Source organism: Phocoena sinus, chromosome 4 (genome assembly GCF_008692025.1).
Source record: "Phocoena sinus isolate mPhoSin1 chromosome 4, mPhoSin1.pri, whole genome shotgun sequence".
NCBI lineage: Eukaryota > Metazoa > Chordata > Mammalia > Artiodactyla > Phocoenidae > Phocoena > Phocoena sinus.
This window is the reverse complement of record NC_045766.1, coordinates 85,960,587-85,979,219: the sequence shown is the minus strand read 5'-3', so window position 1 is coordinate 85,979,219 and position 18,633 is coordinate 85,960,587. Positions and strand designations below refer to the sequence as shown.

The window sequence follows — 18,633 nt, the reverse complement described above, 5'->3', positions numbered from 1 at the left end:
AGCAATTTACAAACTAAATGTAATCCCTAAGAAAATCTCAATGACATTTTTTATGTGCATAAATAGACAAGCTAATCCTAAAATTCATATGGAATTGCAAGGAACCCTGAATAGCTATACCAATCTTGAACAAGTGGATGGACTCACATTTCCTGATTTCATAATTATCTAGCAGATGTGGAAAACAATTTGGTGTTTCCTCAAGAAATTAAATAAATTAATTAAATTAAATAAATGTTATTTTCATATGATCCAGTAGTTTTACTCCTAGGTGCATACCCAAAAGATGGAAAGCAGAAATTCAAACAAATACATGTACATAAATGTTCATAGCAACACTGTTTACAATAGCCAAAAGCTGAGAACAACTCAAATACTCATCAACCGTTGAATGGATAAAGAAAATACAGCACGTCTGTACAATGGACTATTATTCAGCCATTAGAAGAAATAAAGTATTCATACATGCTACAAAGTAGATGAACCTTATGCTACAGATACATGCTACAATGTGGAAGAAACATTATGCTGAGTGAAAGAATCCAGAAACCGACTTCACCCTGTATGACAGACTCTAGGTCCATCCACCTCACTACAAATAACTCAATTTCGTTTCCTTTTATGGCTGAGTAATATTTCATTGTATATATGTGCCACATCTTCTTTATCCATTCATCTGTCGATGGACACTTAGGTTGCTTCCAGGGTGGGATAGGGAGGGTGGGAGGGAGGAAGACGCAAGAGGGAAGAGATATGGGGATATATGTATATGTATAGCTGATTCACTTCTTTATAAAGCAGAAACTAACGTACCATTGTAAAGCAATTATACTCCAATAAAGATGTTAAAAAAAAAAGAATCCATAAACCGAAGGCTATATGTTATATGATTCTACCTATATAATACATTTGGAATAGGTAAATTCATAGAGACAGAAAGCAGACTAGTGCTATCCAGGAGCTGGGGGGGGGGGGCGGGGAAGAGAGAATGAAGAGCTTAATGGGTACTGGATTTACATTTGGGGCAATGAAAATGCTGTGGAATTTGACAGAGGAGATGGTTGCCCAACGTGAATATACTAAATAACCCTGAATGGTACACTAAAAATGGTTAATGTTTAATCTTGTATGAAATTTACCTCTATAATAAAAGTTATTACACTATATCTTTTTTTCTTTAAGTAACTTTTTGTATGTATATAAGTAATTTAGTTGTAAACCACCTCAAAATATTTTACAAAGTATTCAGGATATAAATTTTTAAAAATAAATAAAAGGAAATTTCAAATGATTATAATAACATTTCTAGTAAGGTTTAAAAGCACTTACCTTGATGGGATCCCTTTTTCCTTTTTCGTATTATACACCCAGTTGAGCAATACTTTTCTAGTAAAGACAAGAATTTTTTTGCTTTCAGAATAATTCTTTATTGTCTCTGCACTTATATATCTAAAAAAAAGAAAAAAGAAGAAGAACCTTTAAATATGCTTTAAATTTTTTGAGATAAGTTTAATGCAGTATTGTCAGGAGGCAGGAAAACTATTTTGTCCAGTGACGACAGGAAATGAGACACTTTCATGGGCATAGGTCCAAGTCATGAAGATGTAGATGAAGGTGGATATATAATTATGAAGTTAGATTGTGGGACTCATCATTAAACAGAGAGTGAAAAAAAAAAAAAAAAGGAGATAAATGGTTCAAAATAGAGAAGTCAAGTTTCAGGGAGAGAAAGCATACCATGATTCAAATATTTGGGATTCAAATATATGTGGGTTTTTGTGTTTGATCCTCCATTATCTGGGTGGTAGTGAACAAATTACCTCATTAACCTGTTTGCTCTCAGAATGGAAGTAAAAATACTTATGTCAGCCTGGGAAACTTAAATGAGAAAGCATATATGAGGCATCCAGCCCAACTCACACATTTGCCCATCTCTTTTCTTGCACCTTCTGGGCAAGTAATCAGGGAGTTTATGGGGAAAATACAAGTGGAGAAGTGAAAGAGTAAAAATAGTTACTTGGAGAAGTTGGTGCTCATAAACTGCCAAAAGACATTTGCCCCAAGTTGCCTGTAGGTTTCTTCTGGGTTTTTTGTTGAGGCAGTTCAGATCTATGTGCTATGATTTGGTCTTGCTGAGAAAATCTCCTTGGTTTTATGAGGAACTTACCTGCTGCTGACCAGATACTTACATTGTCTTCATCAGAAGGAGGATGGGGCTCCATCCCTGGATCTGAGGCCCTACCTTAAAATGCAGCTTAATGGAAGGGCATTGGTGACTTAAGTACAAAGGTGGACCTTGTTCTTCCTATGGATTATGATGTTCTCACCCTAAAATTGGGGCAATTTCTCTGTTACAGGGATACTGATATAATTAAAAAGAAGGAAGTTATTCCGTTCTCTGTGATTCAATACAATCATGTGGTAATTACATGGAAAATCATGAATGTATATATGACTTGATTCATTTCTGATTTTTAAAATATTTGATTGAGTACCTTTTATGCTTGATAAATGCATGGGGTAAACCATAAATACTGGTCTCTGCCCTCAAGAATCCAGAAGACTAGTGGAGTAAAACATACAAACAACAGTTGCAGTTAATTGTAGTAAGCGTTCTGCAGAGACAACAAGAGGACACTCTGGACCCACAAAGGAGGTTGTTGAATATAGTCTTGGGGAATCAGGAAACCTTCCTGAAGGAATTAATGTCAAAGCTAAGACTTGATCATTTCACAAGTTCCTATGAATCCTAAAATTCTGTGATATCAATGTGTGTGATATTTTACAGGCCAAATTATTGTGTTTTTCAGGCTCCTGAGTTCCTATTTTATATCAACATGTTCACTGTTTAGACCTGATTTAGGAAAAGAGTATGATCTTTCTAACTAGACAGTGAGGTAGGATAGCTTTGAACCTGTGCTCTGTAATTCATTAATTAAATAACCTTGGGTAAATTATTTAATCTCTCTGTGCCCCACTTTCCCCACCTGCAAAATAAAGGTAATAATAGCACTTATAGGATATTTATGACATTGAATGGGTAATACATGTAATATGTTTAAAACTGTGTCTGACACAGGGCAATAAATATAAGCTCTATTCAAAGTATTGCTTCTTAGGCAATTACACAGGCACTTAGCACAGGTCCTGGTACTTCTATTTAACCCCCTACTGTTTTTATCTTTTTATCTCAAGCCAGTGCATGTGAGTGGACACCAGGCTGGCACATGTCTTAAGTTTTGAGGGGTGCACGCCAAGGGCCCAGTTTGCTTGTAAGATCATGACATAAGGGAAAAGGCCCAAGCAATCCTAGAAATAATCTTAGGACCACTTGAGCAGGAAATTTTGGTGTCCTCAGTACCAGAAGTGAGATCTAGAACAAGAAGGTATGTCTGGGTTTTGGGTGGTCACTGTCACAACTGCATTGCAGTTTAACTCGTCCTCTGCCCAATCATACATCCTTCATCCTTCCACTCCACAGGGGATGATCTGAGGGTACTCCCTAACATGCTGACTTTGAGGAACTCATTGTTGACTCTGGAGGCTTGCATCTAAAGAAATCATTATGAGTATATCAGGAGAGGTTGTGCATTGGGAAGATATGCCTGGAAGAACTAAGGAAGTCTTTGACCTCAGTGAGGTATCTGAGTAGCCTAGAAGGAGGAGTGGTTTACCACAGCTTAGCTTTGCAGGGGTGGGCAAAATGAGAAAGGGAAGAGCATCTCAGTCAGAAGCAGCAGCTGGTTCAAATGCACAGAGGTGTGAATGAGTGGAGCAAGTTTGGGAAACTGGAAGCAGGTGATTTGGCCTGGTTGTGGGGTGGAGAGCAGGCAGTGTCTTGCACGCATAATACTGGATGATCTCAAGTTACCGGACAAAAGCGAGAAACTCATTTGCACAATTTCCTAAATGCAGTGGCTTAGGATGGAAGCTTTCTCCTGAAAATATACTTACTCTCCTTTCTCACCAAAGCTTCCTGCTGCACCTACCAGCACCTGGACTGCACTCTGGGACAGAGTCTCATTCCTGTATTGTCTCTGGTAGCTTGCCTAAAAGAAATGTTGAATCAAATCATTCTATAATATGGGTAACAGGGACAATATATTATTTTCTTTATGGAAAAATAATCTGTGAGAAAGAAGTCAAAATCCCCAAATAATCAAGTATCTTTATATAAAAAAACTTTTTTTCTATGGAGTCCAGACCATGAAGTCAGTGCAGAAGGTAGGTCTGAGTTTTGGGTAGAATGAAAATGGTTATGCAGGAAACTAGGTTCCTCTAGATGTTAATTAGGTTTTCAAAAATAAGTGGAGTTCTGTGGCCAAATAAGTGTGGGAACTGTTGCAAAGTAACCCCATCTTAAAAGCTTATAATGCATATTAGAATATTAAAAACTCTGAGAAATTCTACAGTAAGGGATTCTGATTTATATCTTTATTTAATTCCACTTCCCCAAATATTTTGACAACAGAACTCTCTTGTCTCCAATCTATTCCCAGCATGAAATGAACTGCTCCTGTGGTGCAGAACACAGACATTCATTCATTCGGTCCATATACTGAGAGCCCACTCGGCTTCTGTGTGCTGAACATTGTTGAGAATCAACTGCCTAAATTGGGATGTGTGATATGACTAAAGATTCCTGGTTCCATAGAAGACACTCTGTCTGCACAATTATTTACGGACATTGAAGCATGGTTTTGCTCTTGGGGGATCCTAGAAAGGGACAGAACTAAATTTAAGGATGAAAGGTCAAAAGGTTATTTGTCAGTAATGAAAAGAAACTTAAACTTCATTAAAATACTTGCAAAATAATGTAAAATTAAAATATTTTCAGTATCCTCAAAGATAAGTACTGTAGTGTGTGGGGAAAATAAGAAAGCTGAAAGTCACATGGAGCTCACGAAAGCTTAGCGACATAAGTGACAGAGCAGTTAGATACTAGAAAAATGTTAACTCTTAAGTGATCCTTCACACCAAAATGTAAGAAGAATTTAGAGAATGGTTGATTCCTAACAATAACTGCCATCTCTGAGCTCTCTAATATACTATTGAATTAACATAATTATGTTTTACAGAAAATTATTTAATTCTTGCAACAGCTTTATGAGGAAGGTATACGAATCTGCATAGATGAGAAAGATGAAGCTCCTCAGGGAGTTGAGCAGTTTTCTCAAGATCACATTGGAAACTCAGTTCTTTCTGAATTTAAATCCTGCCTCTCTTTTCCCCCATTATGTTGTGCTGCTCTCCTGTGCCACTGTCTTACCATGCTGTGCTTCCTCTTCTTTCTTTTTTTAATTAGTTAATTAATTTATTTGTCTTCTCTGGGTCTTAGTTGCCACACGCAGAATCATCGTTGCCGCGTGTGGGTTCTTCCTTGTGGCATGTGGGATCTTTAGTTGCGGCATGCATGCGGGATCTAGTTCCCTGACCAGGGATCAAACCTGGGACCCCTGCATCGGGAGCGTGGAGTCTTAACCACTGGACCACCAGGGAAGTCCCCCTCTTCTAACATACAGTAGTGGAAGAGATATTGCTCCCGTTAACAAGAGCTGGCTGAGATTTAAATTAAAACTCTCAGAGCTTTGAAAACTGCAATAACAAATTAATACTGTTGGGAACAGTGAACATTAGTATTGAGATTGCAGAAATCAAATCAACAAGCTAAGATACACATGAAAATATGTCTAGAACAAAGAAAGACTAAAAATATATGAGGTAAGATGAAGATCTGGAGAACAGAACAGAGAGATCCAATATACTTTGAAAAATAGGATTTCTGGATTAAGACCTAACACACAGCACAAAATCAATGAAGATATAATAGTAGGAAAAAAAAGTTTAAGGCAATAAATCAAAAAGGTACAGGAAGTATATATTGCAGAAAACACAGGCTATCATGAGTGGAAGGAATCTAAGAGGTCATTCAGGTAGCATAATTTCCCCTTTTACAGATGGGGAGAATAATAACTTAAAAGAATATGTTCTGAGTCACATATCATATTAATAATAAAAGCAAGACTCAAAATGGAGTCTCCTGCATTGATTTTAAGGGTTCCTGAATACTGTATTTTCCTGAAATAAATTAAAAATCTGGAAGTGACTCAAAGACATGATCTCATAAAATCTGCTGGTGGAACAAAGCATGATATGGGCATAAGTTCACCCTTCATGGCACTGCCTCAATTGCTTAAAGAAGTTATTTAGGTCCTTGGAAAGCTGTCTTTGAGACTCAGCTTGTCTGCCAGGACTACTGCTGAGGAGGGAATAATCATACCCTAAAGATCTTCCATTTCCCAAGTTAGACAGAGCAAGCAGAACCCTATATGCATGGAACAGAAGAGAAATGCATGACAGTTCCACAGTCAGTGAGGAAGGCCCAACATGAACATTTTGAGAGGATGAGTCATGGCAACTGGTCAAGATTCTGACCTGGATAGAAAATGGTAACTGGGCTATTAGCATTTTCTCACAGAGTCCTATACGCTGCTGTGCTACAGAATTTCTTTAATTTTTACTCAAGATTTGATATGAAAACATACTAACCTATACCTGCAGTTACTAGTGGACTTGGTGGTATTCTTTCGGGAAAAACTGGTACGGTCCAGAGATAGGCAGTGTCATGGAACTGACTGCATAACGCATCTGGTGGTAGAGCTCAGCTGTAATTCCTGCCATTGGGATCTGTGAAATTCCAAGTTCCTCAAAATAAAACACCTTCTACTTAAGCTAATTTGAGTGGATTTCTTTTTCTTTCTGTCCTTTTCTTTTTTCTCTTTGCACTCAAGCAGATTCCTAAGACAATGCCAAACTTCCCTTTGCCTTTGTAAACAATCTATTAAGCTGTGCAGGTGAGAATAACCAAGATGTCTTAAGCAAGGGAGAAACTTTTCAGTATAATTTTAGCCAATAATTTAATTTTTTTAATTTAATTTTTTTTAGTATAGTACTGGCACAAAAACAGACATGTAGATCAATGGAACAGGATTGAGAGCCCAGAAATAAAACCATGCACCTATGGTCAATTAATCTATGACAAAGGAGGCAAGAATTTACAATGGAAAAAGACAGTCTCTTTAATAAGAGGTGCTGGGAAAGCTAGGCAGCTACATGTAGGAGAATGAGATTACAACATTTTCTCACAACACAAACCAAAATAAATTCAGAATTAAAGACCTAAATGTAAGACTGGAAATCACAAAACTCCTAGAAGAAAACATAGGCAGAACACTCTTTGACATAAATCGTAGCAATATTTTTTGGGATCTGTCTCCCAAGGCAAAGGAAACAAAGCAAAAATGAACAAATGGGACCTAATTAAACTTAGCAAAGGAGACCATTGACAAAATGAAAAGACAACCTACTGAATGGTAAAATAATATTTGCAAATGATATAAATGGTAGGACAAAAATTTAAAAAGTGTATAATAAAATACTAACTATTTGTGCTGACAGGAGACGCCTCTTGGCCAGCTCCATTGCTTCAATGTTAAGGGTCTCATCTATTTCCTTGTTACAGTGTAGACATTTCACTTTTTGATGTTCTGTTTTTTCTTCTTGGTCCAACTAAATAAAACACAAATCAAAACCCAAAAATAATACATGAACATTAACACATTGTTTAGCATAAACCTCAAGCAATTCACATACCATTTTGGTTTAAAAAAGTATAGAAATTTTGCTAGATACAGAAAAATGTTCAGATGAGTTTTCTCATTGTTTGCACAGTCATCTAGAAGGTAACATAATTGCCAGCTTTGAGGGGAAGGAGTTATATCATATTTTTACCTTTGCATGGCATTGGTAAAAGTTTATGAAAGCTACTACATTGCTGATCACACTTTAAACCACTGGTTCTGAAAGTGTGGTTCCCCAGCACCAGCAGCATCACCTGGGTAATGTTAGAAATGCACATTCTCAAACACCACCACAGACCTGCTGAATCACAGACTGTGGGGAGATGGGACAGCAATCTGTGTTTTTACAAACCCATTCCATGATTCTGCTACAGCTAAAGTGTGACAACCACTGCTTTAAACTAATCACTTAAGGTAGAATAAAAAGTGAACGTGGCTGTTAGGAAATGGGTATATGGATAACTCCATTTTATAGATGAAAAAAAGTTGAAGCTTAGATAAAATAAAAGGTTTATATAAAGATCATAAAGCATCTATTAAGTGATAAAGCTAGGATATGAACCCAGATTTTCTGAGTCTAAAGCCAATGTTCTATCTATAACACTAGAATATCCCTCATGTCAGCAGCATAAAGAGGAGAATGTAGTTGTTTAATCATCTGCCTTCTGAAACAGATCAAATACCAGAGTGGTGACCTCAACCCCGACTTTGCGTTAGAATTAGCTGGGTAAATGGATTAAAAATATATATTCCTGGGACCCTCCTCAGACCATCTGCATCAGAATCTCCTGGGTAGAGGCTGGGAAATCAATCCGTATTTTTTAATAAGCTTTCCCAGTGATTCTGATGCAGCCAGATTAACAAAAGGCCACAATCAGATATTGGGAGCTACTATAAAAAATCCTTAGATTTGACTTGGTACTTTTCTTATCCAGAAATCCTGGCAATATTCCTGCAGACACAAGGCTTGATTCTGAGCCCCCACCTGGAGCTTCAAGCACCTGTTAGAGGATTTTAAATGGAGTTTTAGAAATCCTATTTCATAGCAACCAATTATGTCTACAGTCATAGAAGTTGACCCCTCATATTGTTTGATGCAGAGAAACATTGCAATGAAAATTGGACTTAATATAGGAGATGGCAACCCAGAAGAAGCATTGAGCAGATACCAGGACAACTTTTATTATTTCTCCTTGTGGCATTAATGACTGCTAATGAATTATGAACTCATATATGAATTAGAAGTCTGAACATGGAGATTCTAAAGCATATCTCAGAAGCAGGAGGTGACATTTCATCACATCTAATCGTATGACACTGGCTTTGAATTCTATTTTATATTACAAAGTAATATATATACATATATATTTCTTTTTTTTTTTTTTTGGTGGTACGCGGCCCTCTCACTGTTACGGCCTCTCCCTTTGCGGAGCACAGGCTCCGGACGCGCAGGCTCAGTGGCCATGGCTCACGGGCCCAGCCGCTCCGCGGCATGTGGGATCCTCCCAGACCGGGGCACGAACCCGTGTACCCTGTACCAGCAGGCGGACTCTCAACCACTGCGCCACCAGGGAAGCCCTACGCTGTCTTTTAAAGGCAGCTCCAATACACTAGTCCTTCTTTTGAATCTACAATACATACTAGCTGTACTCAAAGGGGTTGTCAGTTCTACTTTGCCCCATAGTTGTCATAAAAATCCCTAAGAATTGTGAATTAATATTTATAACATTTATACTTATTTAAGGGCAATCATATCCACTTTGAAGGAATAAACAAAAGATATTACTTGCTTACTGCATATGGGTTTTGCAGTATAATTGCTTTCTCAACCATGTTCCAATCTGCGTTAGCAAGATCTTTGTCAAATTTGAGTGCAGAGGCTGTAGATACGGTTAGTTCTTGAAAGTGTTGAAATGTATAATACAGTGATTTATACTTTGTTGATGTGACATCATGAAGACCTTTGATACAAAGAACACATTTTATAAATAGTAGACATCATCATTTTAATGATATATATAAAATATACATATAGATGTGTAGGAGATATATGCAGGAGGTATAGATATACATATATGTACACAGTGTATGTGTAGATATATACATATATTTCCCACCTATACATAAGGTCATATATATAAGTATTTATGATATATATTTATTTATCTCCAGATGTATACATTTGACTCTTGAACAATATGGGAGTCAGGGGTGCCAACCCTCCACGCATATAACTTTATAGTTGGCCATTCATATCCATGGTTGTGCATCCTCAGATTCAATAAGCAGGTTTGTGTTATACTGAAGTACATATTAATTTTTTTAATTAAAAAAATTCACATCCACTTATAAGTGGATTGGCGTAGTTTAAATTCATGTTGATCAAGGATTAACTCTGTGTGTGTGTGTGTGTGTGTGTGTGTATGTATATATATCTCCAGACCTCAGTGTTTGAAGAAATCTTACTACCAGACACAAATTCCCTTTTTCTGAGCCATAGAAGTTTCTTTGGAAAGCAGTAATGTTCCATGAGCAAATGTTCACTGCTCTCAGTGCAAGTAAACAGATGCTCCGCACTAAGAATTTTAGGTTTATTTAGCTACTAAGTAGAACATCTGATAAATTGAAAAATTTTACCTCTTTAATCTGTTTTTTCCATTTTACTATGTTAAGGTTCAGAAAATTAAAAAAGTAAATGGAAGAAAAGATTTTGTTGCAAATATGAGGAGGAAGGTGCAATATTATCCATAAAGATGAAATTTAAGATTGGTTACAAAATGCCATATGAATGAAAACTCTGTGTGTAACAAGAAAGGGTGATAAAGCAGTTAAGAATACAATGGATTAAAAACATTAGAGCAATTTGTTTTTAGTTCTTTAACTGTCGTTATCAAGCCATGTGACCTTAGATGAGAACTTTTAACTCTTTAGATTTCAATTTATCAATTGTTAAAAAGTAGGGGATTGAAACAGTCATATTGTATAATGCTGTTGCCTCCTAAAACTGGTATTTCTGCTTCTATTCTCTTCATAGCTCCCAATCAGCTATCCACAGAACGAGAGTTGTCTTTTTAAGTTAAGGACCTTATTCATAAAATTACACTTACTTGCTTAAAACCAACCAAGAAATCCATTTATCCCTTAGAATAAAATCTTAAAATTCAAGGTCCTTCATTATCTAACTCTTTCCCTACCTCTCCCATCTGAACTTCCTTCACTATTGGCATTGTTCTCGAAGGTCCCAGCACCTTACCTTCTTTCCTTGAACACACTCATTTTCTAATTTCCTCAGGAATCTATTACCTGTTGTGTTTTCTATTTTATTTATATGTGGTTTGTTTATTTTTATACAAAAATGACTCTCTGATATTACCTTATTTGACTTGTTTACTGCCTGTTTCTCCTCTCTCCAACATAAGCTCCATCAACTCAGAAACCTTTTTTGTCTTCATAATGTATCACTATCAGTTAGAATAGTGACTGGCATATAAGAGGCTCTTAACAAAAAGTTTGTCAAATAACTGAATAAACTTATTGTATAATTTTACTTAAACTGGACTAATGTAAATAAGTAATCTTTTTTTTTAATTGGAGTAAAATTGCTTTACAATGTTATGCTAGTTTCTGCTGTACAATGAAGTGAATCAGCTATATATATACCTATATCCCCTCCCTCTTGGACCTCCCTCTCACCCTGCCCCCCATCCCACCCATCTAGGTCATCACAGAGCATGGAGCTGAGCTCCCTGTGCTATACAGCAGGTTCCCACTAGCTATCTATTTTACACATGGTAGTGTATTTATGTCAAACCCAATCTCCCAATTCGTTGTACCCCTCCCTTCCCCCTGTGTGTCCACACGTCCGTTCTCTATGTCTACATCTCTATTCCTGCCCTACAACTAGGTTCATCTGTACCATTTTTCTAGATTTCACATATACGTGTTAATAATATACGATATTTGTTTTTCTCTTTCTGGCTCTGTATGACAGACTCTACATCCATCCTCATCTCTACAAATGACCCAATTTCATTCCTTTTTTATGGCTGAGCAATATTCCATTGTATATATGTACCGCATCTTCTTTATTTATTCATCTATCGTTGGACATTTAGGTTGTTTCTATGTCCTGGCTATTGTAAATAGTGCTTCGATGAACACTGGGGTTCAAGATTATTGCTTATTGGCCTAACAAGCTTATTGGCCTAAACAATTCATATGACTTTACATAGAGATCCAATTTCCTCTTCAATTAGACACCACTGATTTGTATTTATATGGCTTCTTTCTTCATTATTAACAATTCTTTAGCATGTTGGGAATATTTTTCTCTTCACTCAGAATATGAATTTGCAGGGCTTACCGAGTTTAGTAACTGCCATTGGCAAAATAAATCTATTGACAATCAGGCTAATTAAGGATACTGACACTCCATGAAATAATATCTGGAATAGAAAAAAAAGAGTGAGTTTTCATCACAATGTCATATAATATACTCTATATTTAACCAATGTAAATTAAGCTAGGATGTACTATGTCAATAGATACTCATGGCAGAGGGGAATTTGGATGTCAGACATGATGCAAGTACTCTGGGGATTCTCTATCTTCTTGCACGTGTTTCATTCACATTTCTGGAACCAAACCAAAAATCAGGACAAATGGTTTGACAAATATTTATGTACATATGAAGACATTAGGAGAAAATACTTGTTCTTAAATTCCATTACTGCACGTCTTGAGCCCTGGAAATATACCTGTGCTTCACCAATTCTCATCCACCATACACACCTCCATGTACACAGCCACACAGTTCTCTGCTCAACATTATCAGCACATCTGTATGAAATAATTCTCTCCACTTAGGAAAAGAGGACAACTCAGAGGCCTTGGTATGTGTGCTCCACCTCATACTTTGCCTCTCTGGCATCTCTTTGCCAGCAGGGAGGAGCAATTGATGCCTTTGGTGCCACCTGTTTTTTTTCTCCACTTATATCCCAAGTTAATCTCCATGGACAGATGAAGTGACACTTTTCAATTTGATACTACATACTTCCATCGTTTTATGGAATTCTAACTTCCAGAACTTATTTTAAACTCTTAGCCAGTCCTCTATTCTTTGGCTACAAATGGAGGTTAGAGACAGAGCAGGAAACCATACCAGAGGCTTTCAAGGTTGCACAGTAGGATCACCAGAGAAACTTTAACATATTGGTGCCCAGGATGGTGCCACTGAATATTCTGATTTAATTCTTCAAGGGTGCAGCCCAAACACTGGTAATTAGAAAAACCAAGGTACAATCTACACACATTGAAATGTACTTATGTATCATTTGATAAGTTTTGACAGTGCATACATGCATATAACCCTCAGTCCTATCAGGATGTAGAATATTCTCATATCCTTCCAAATTTCTCCAGTGCTGCTCCAATCAATCCCCACCCGACACGAGGCAACTACTCTTCCTATTTCTATTTCTATAGGTGAGATTTGCCAGTTCTAAAACCTTCATTTAAATTGAATATTATGTTTCTCATTGTAGTTTTAATTTGCATTCCCCTAGAGTAATAATGTTAAGCATTTTAATGTGCTTAGTGGTATATATCTTTCTTTTTGAAACATTTGTTCAACTCTTTTGCCTATTTTTTATTTTATTTTATTTTTTTGTGGTACACGGGGGTCTCACTGTTGTGGCTTCTCCCGTTGTGGATCACAGGCTACAGACGCTCAGGTTCAGTGGTCATGGCTCACAGGCCCAGCCGCTCCACGGCATGTGGGATCCTCCCGGACTGGGGCATGAACACATGTCCCCTGCATTGGCAGGCGGACTCTCAACCACTGCGCCGCCACCAGGGAAGCCCCTTGCCTATTTTTTAAATTGGGTTGATTTTCTTTTATTATAACATTGTAGAAATTTTGAAAAATATATTCTGGATAAAAGTGCATTGTCATACAGATGGCCAACAGGCACATGACAAAAAGTTCAATGTCGCTAATTATTAGAGAAATGCAAATTAAAACTACAATGAGGTATCACCTCACACCGGTCAGAAGGGCCATCATTAAAAAGTCTACTAATCACAAATACTGGAGAGGGTGTGGAGAAAAAGGAGCCCAGCTACACTGTTGGTGGGAATGTAAATTGATACAGCCACTATGGAGAACAGTATGGAGGTTCCTTAAAAAACTGAAAATAGAGTTACCATATGGTCCTACTCCTGGGCATATATCTGGAGAAAACTCTAATGAGAAAAGATACAGGTGCAGCAGTCTTCACTGCAGCACTATTTACAATACATGGAAGCAATCTAAATGTTCATCCACAGATGAATGGATAAAGAAGATATATATATATATATATATATATATATATATATATACACACAATGGAATATTACTCAGCCATGAGAAAGAGTGAAATAATGCTATTTGCGACAACTTGGATGGGCCTAGAGATTATCATACTAAGTGAAGTAAATCAGACAGAGAAAGACAAATATCATAGGATATACTTATGTATGGAATCTAAAAAATGATACAAATAAACTTATTTACAAAACAGAAATAGACTCACAGACATAGGAAGCAAACCCCTGGTTACCAAAGGGTTTAGCAGTGGTGGGGGGAGATAAATTAGGAGTTTGGGATTAACATACGCACACTACTATATATAAAATAGGTAAGTAACAGGACCTGCTGTATAGCACGTGGAACTATATTCAATATCTTGTAATAACCTATAATGGAAAAGAATCTGGAAAAGAGTATCACTTTTCTGTATACCTGAAACTAACACAACATTGCAAATTAGCTATATTTCACTAGAAAAATACAGAAAAATGTGCATTATCAGATATATGTGTTATTTCCTCTCAGACTTACATTATCCATTTATGTAAAGCTATCCTTTGGTAAGCAAACATTTTTAATGTTGAGAACTCCAATTACTATTGTTTTTTTGATCTAAAAACCCTTTGTCTATTCCAAGGTTGCAAAGGTATTCTCTTATGTTTTCTTCAGAAGTTTTAGGGCTTTTGATTTTATATTTATGTCTATGATGCATCTCTAAGCACTATTACATATGGTGTGAGGTAAAAATGGAGGTTTTACTTTCTTTGGCAACTTATTTACCTTATAACTGGGAGTCTGTACTTTTAGGCTGTCTTCATCCATTTCCTCCGTCTCCTCTCACCACCTCTGGCCATCACCAATATATTCTCTGTTTCTATGAGCTCAGTTTTTTTAGATTCCACAAATAGTTTTTTGAATGTTAAACTAATATTTCTGGACATATTTTTTGGATAGTCTATTTGATCATAATGTCATACTTTTTATATATTTAAAATTAATTGGCTACATATTTTTTAAGAATTTTTGCATCATGTTTAATTAATTGTTTTGTTTGTTTGTAATTATCTTTGTTGGGGTTTAATATCAGAGTGGGCTGGCCACATAAAATAAAAAAGTGCTTCATCATTTTCTATTTTATGAGAGAGTTTATGTAGAATTGTTATCATTTATTCCTTAAATGTTTGGCAGAATTTTCCAGTCAAGCCATCTGGGCTTTTAGTTTGTGAGACAGTTTTAATTTATATACCCAATTTCTTTAACAGATATAGGGCTATTCAGATTTTCTATTTTTTTTTGTGTCGGTTTGGGTAAGTTGTGTTTTTGAGGAGTTTAACCATTTTCATCTAAGATATTAAATTATTCTGACAAAAAGTTATGCATAATTTCTATTTATTACTACTTTAATAACTGTATAATTTGTAGTCATGTTCTCTTTTTCATTATGGATATCAGTAATTTGTTCCCTATCTCTTTCTGTCTGTCTCTGTCTCCCTCTCTTGCTCTTTTTTAAGGTTTAACATTTTATTTTATTTTTTTAATATCTTCATTAGAGTAAAATTGCTTCACTGTGTTGTGTTAGCTTCTGCTGTATAACAAAGTGAATCAGCTATACGTATACGTATATCCACACATCCACTCCCTCTTGCATCTTATCCCAAGTGTCCAGGTGGTCAAAAAGCACCGAGCTGATCTCCCTGTGCTATGCAGCTGCTTTCCACTAGCTATCTATTTTACATTTGGTAGTGTCTATATGTCCATGCCACTCTCTCACTTCGTCCCAGCTTACACTTCCACCTCCCTGTGTCCTCAAGTCCATTCTCTATGTCTGCATCTTTATTCCTGTCCTGCACCTAGGTTCTTCAGAACCATTTTTTTAAATTCCATATATGTACATTAGAATACAGTATTTGTTTTTCTCTCTCTGACTTACTTCACTCTGTATGACAGACTCTAGGTCTATCCACCTCACTACAAATAACTCAATTTAGTTTCTTTTTATGGCTGAGTAATATTCCATTGTATATATGTGCCACATCTTCTTTATCCATTCATCTGCCAGTGGACACTTATGTTGCTTCCATGTCCTGGCTATTGTAAATAGAGCTTCAAAGAACATTGTGGTACATGATTCTTTTTGAATTATGGTTTTCTCAGAGTATATGCCCAGTAGTGGGATTTCTGGGTCATATGGTAGTTCTATTTTTAGTTTTTTCAGGAACCTCCATACTGTTCTCCATAGTGGCTGTACTAATTTACATTCCCACCAACAGTGCAAGAGGGTTACCTTTTCTCCACAGACTCTCCAGCATTTATTGTTTGTAGCTTTTTTGGTGATGGCCATTCTGACTGGTGTGAGATGATATCTCATTGTAGTTTTGATTTGCATTTCTCTAATGATTAATGATGTTGTGCATCCTTTCATCTGTTTGTTGGCAATCTATATATCTTCTTGGGAGAAATGTCTATTTAAGTCTTCTGCCCATTTTTGGATTGGGTTGTTATTTTTTTTTGATATTGAGCTGCATGAGCTCCTTGTATATTTTGCAGATTAATCCTTTGTCAGTTGCTTCATCTGCAAATATTTTCTCCCATTCTGAGGGTTGTCTTTTCGTCTTGTTTATGGTTTCCTTTGCTGTGCAAAAGCTTTTAAGTTTCAATAGGTCCCATTTGTTTATTTTTGTTTTTATTTCCATTTGTTTATGAGGTGGGTGAAAAAGGATCTTGCTGTGATTTATGTCATAGAATGTTCTGCCTATGTTTTCCTCTAAGGGTTTTAAAGTGTCTGGCCTTATAAGAGGTCTTTAATCCATTTTGAGTTTATTTTTGTGTATGGTATTAGGGAGTGTTCTAATTTCATTCTTTTACATGTAGCTGTCCAGTTTTCCCTGCACCACTTATTGAAGAGGCTGTCTTTTCTCCATTGTATATTCTTGCCTCCTTTATCTAAGATAAGGTGACCATATGTGTGTGGGTTTATCTCTGGGCTTTCTACCCTGTTCCATTGATCTATATTTCTGTTTCTGTGCCAGTACCATACTGTCTTGATTACTGTAGCTTTGTAGTATCATCTGAAGTCAGGGAGCCTGATACATCCAGCTTCATTTTTCTTTCTTAAGATTGCTTTAGCTATTCGGGTTCTTTTGTGTTTCCATACAAATTGTGAAATTTTTTGTTCTAGCTTTGTGAAAAATGACATTGAGAGTTTGATAAGGATTGCATTGCATCTGTAGATTGCTTTGGGTAGTATAATCATTTTCACAATGTTGATTCTTCCAATCCAACAACATGGAATATCTCTCCATTTTTTTGTATCATCTTTAATTACTTTCAACAGTGTCTTATAGTTTTCTGCATACAGATCTTTTGTCTCCTTAGGTAGGTTTATTGCTAGGTATTTTGTTCTTTTTGTTGCAATGGTAAATGGGAGTGTTTCCTTAATTTCTCTTTCAGATTTTTCATCAGTAGTGTATAGGAATGCAACAGATTTATGTGCATTAATTTTGTATCCTGCTACTTTACCAAATTCATTGATTAGCTCTAGCAGTTTTCTGGTAGCATCTTTGGGATTCTCTATGTATAGTATCATGTCATCTGTAAACAGTGACAGATTTACTTCCTCTTTTCCTATTTAGATTCCTTTTATTTCTTTTTCATCTCTGATTGCTGTGGCTAAAACTTTCAAAACTGCGTTGAATAATAGTGGTGAGAGTGGGCAACCTTGTCTTTTTCCTGATCTTACTGGAAATGGTTTCAACTTTTCACCATTGAGAACGATGTTGGTTGTGGGTTTGTCATATATGGCCTTTATTATGTTGAGGTAAGTTCCTTCTATACCTACTTTCTGGAGGGTTTTTACCATAAATTGATGTGGAATTTTGTCAAAAGCTTTTTCTGCATCTATTGAGATGATCATATGGTTTTAATTCTTCAATTTGTTATTGTGGTGTATCACATTGATTGATTTGTGTATATTGAAGTATCCTTGCATTCCTGGGATAAACCCCACTTGATCATAGTGTAGTATCCTTTAATGTGCTGTTGGATTCTGTTTGCTAGTATTTTGTTGAGGATTTTTGCGTCTATGTTCATCAGTGATATTGGCCTGTAGTTTTCTTTCTTTGTGACATCTCTGTCTGGTTTGGTATCAAGGTGATGGTGGCCTCGTAGAATGAGTTTGGGAGTGTTCCTCTCTCTGCTATATTTTGGAAGAGTTTGAGAAGGATAGGTCTTAACTCTTCTCTAAATGCTTGATAGAATTCGCCTGTGAAGCCATCTGGTCCTGGGCTTTTGTTTGTTGAAAGATTTTTAATCACAGTCTTAATTTCAGTGCTTATGATTGGTCTGTTTATATTTTCTATTTCTTCCTGCTTCAGTCTCAGAAGGTTGTGTTTTTCTAGGAATTTGTCCATTTCTTCCAGGTTATCCATTTTATTGGCATATAGTTTCTTGTAGTAATCTCTCATGATCTTTTGTATTTTTGCAGGGTCAGTTGTTACTTCTCCTTCCTCATTTCTAATTCTATTGATTTGAGTCTTCTCCTTTTTTTTCTTGATGAGTCTGGCTAATGGTTTATCCATTTTCTTTATCTTCTCAAAGAACCAGCTTTTAGTTTTACTGATCTTTGCTCTTGTTTCCTTCATT

The 18,633-nt window shown here is 36.3% G+C and overlaps 1 protein-coding gene across 1 annotated transcript in view; it reads right to left on the bottom strand.

The window, feature by feature from the left end:
- The window catches only part of SLC9C1 (solute carrier family 9 member C1), a 94,373-nt gene that overhangs the window by 36,529 nt on the left and 39,211 nt on the right, over positions 1-18,633 (bottom strand). Inside the window, exons 10-14 of the mRNA XM_032629415.1 lie at positions 12,004-12,085; positions 9,435-9,601; positions 7,444-7,569; positions 3,955-4,049; positions 1,330-1,449 (exon numbers count right to left, since the gene is read on the bottom strand). Coding sequence (XP_032485306.1) covers positions 1,330-1,449; positions 3,955-4,049; positions 7,444-7,569; positions 9,435-9,601; positions 12,004-12,085 — 590 coding nt within the window. The remainder of the gene's footprint in view (positions 1-1,329; positions 1,450-3,954; positions 4,050-7,443; positions 7,570-9,434; positions 9,602-12,003; positions 12,086-18,633) is intronic.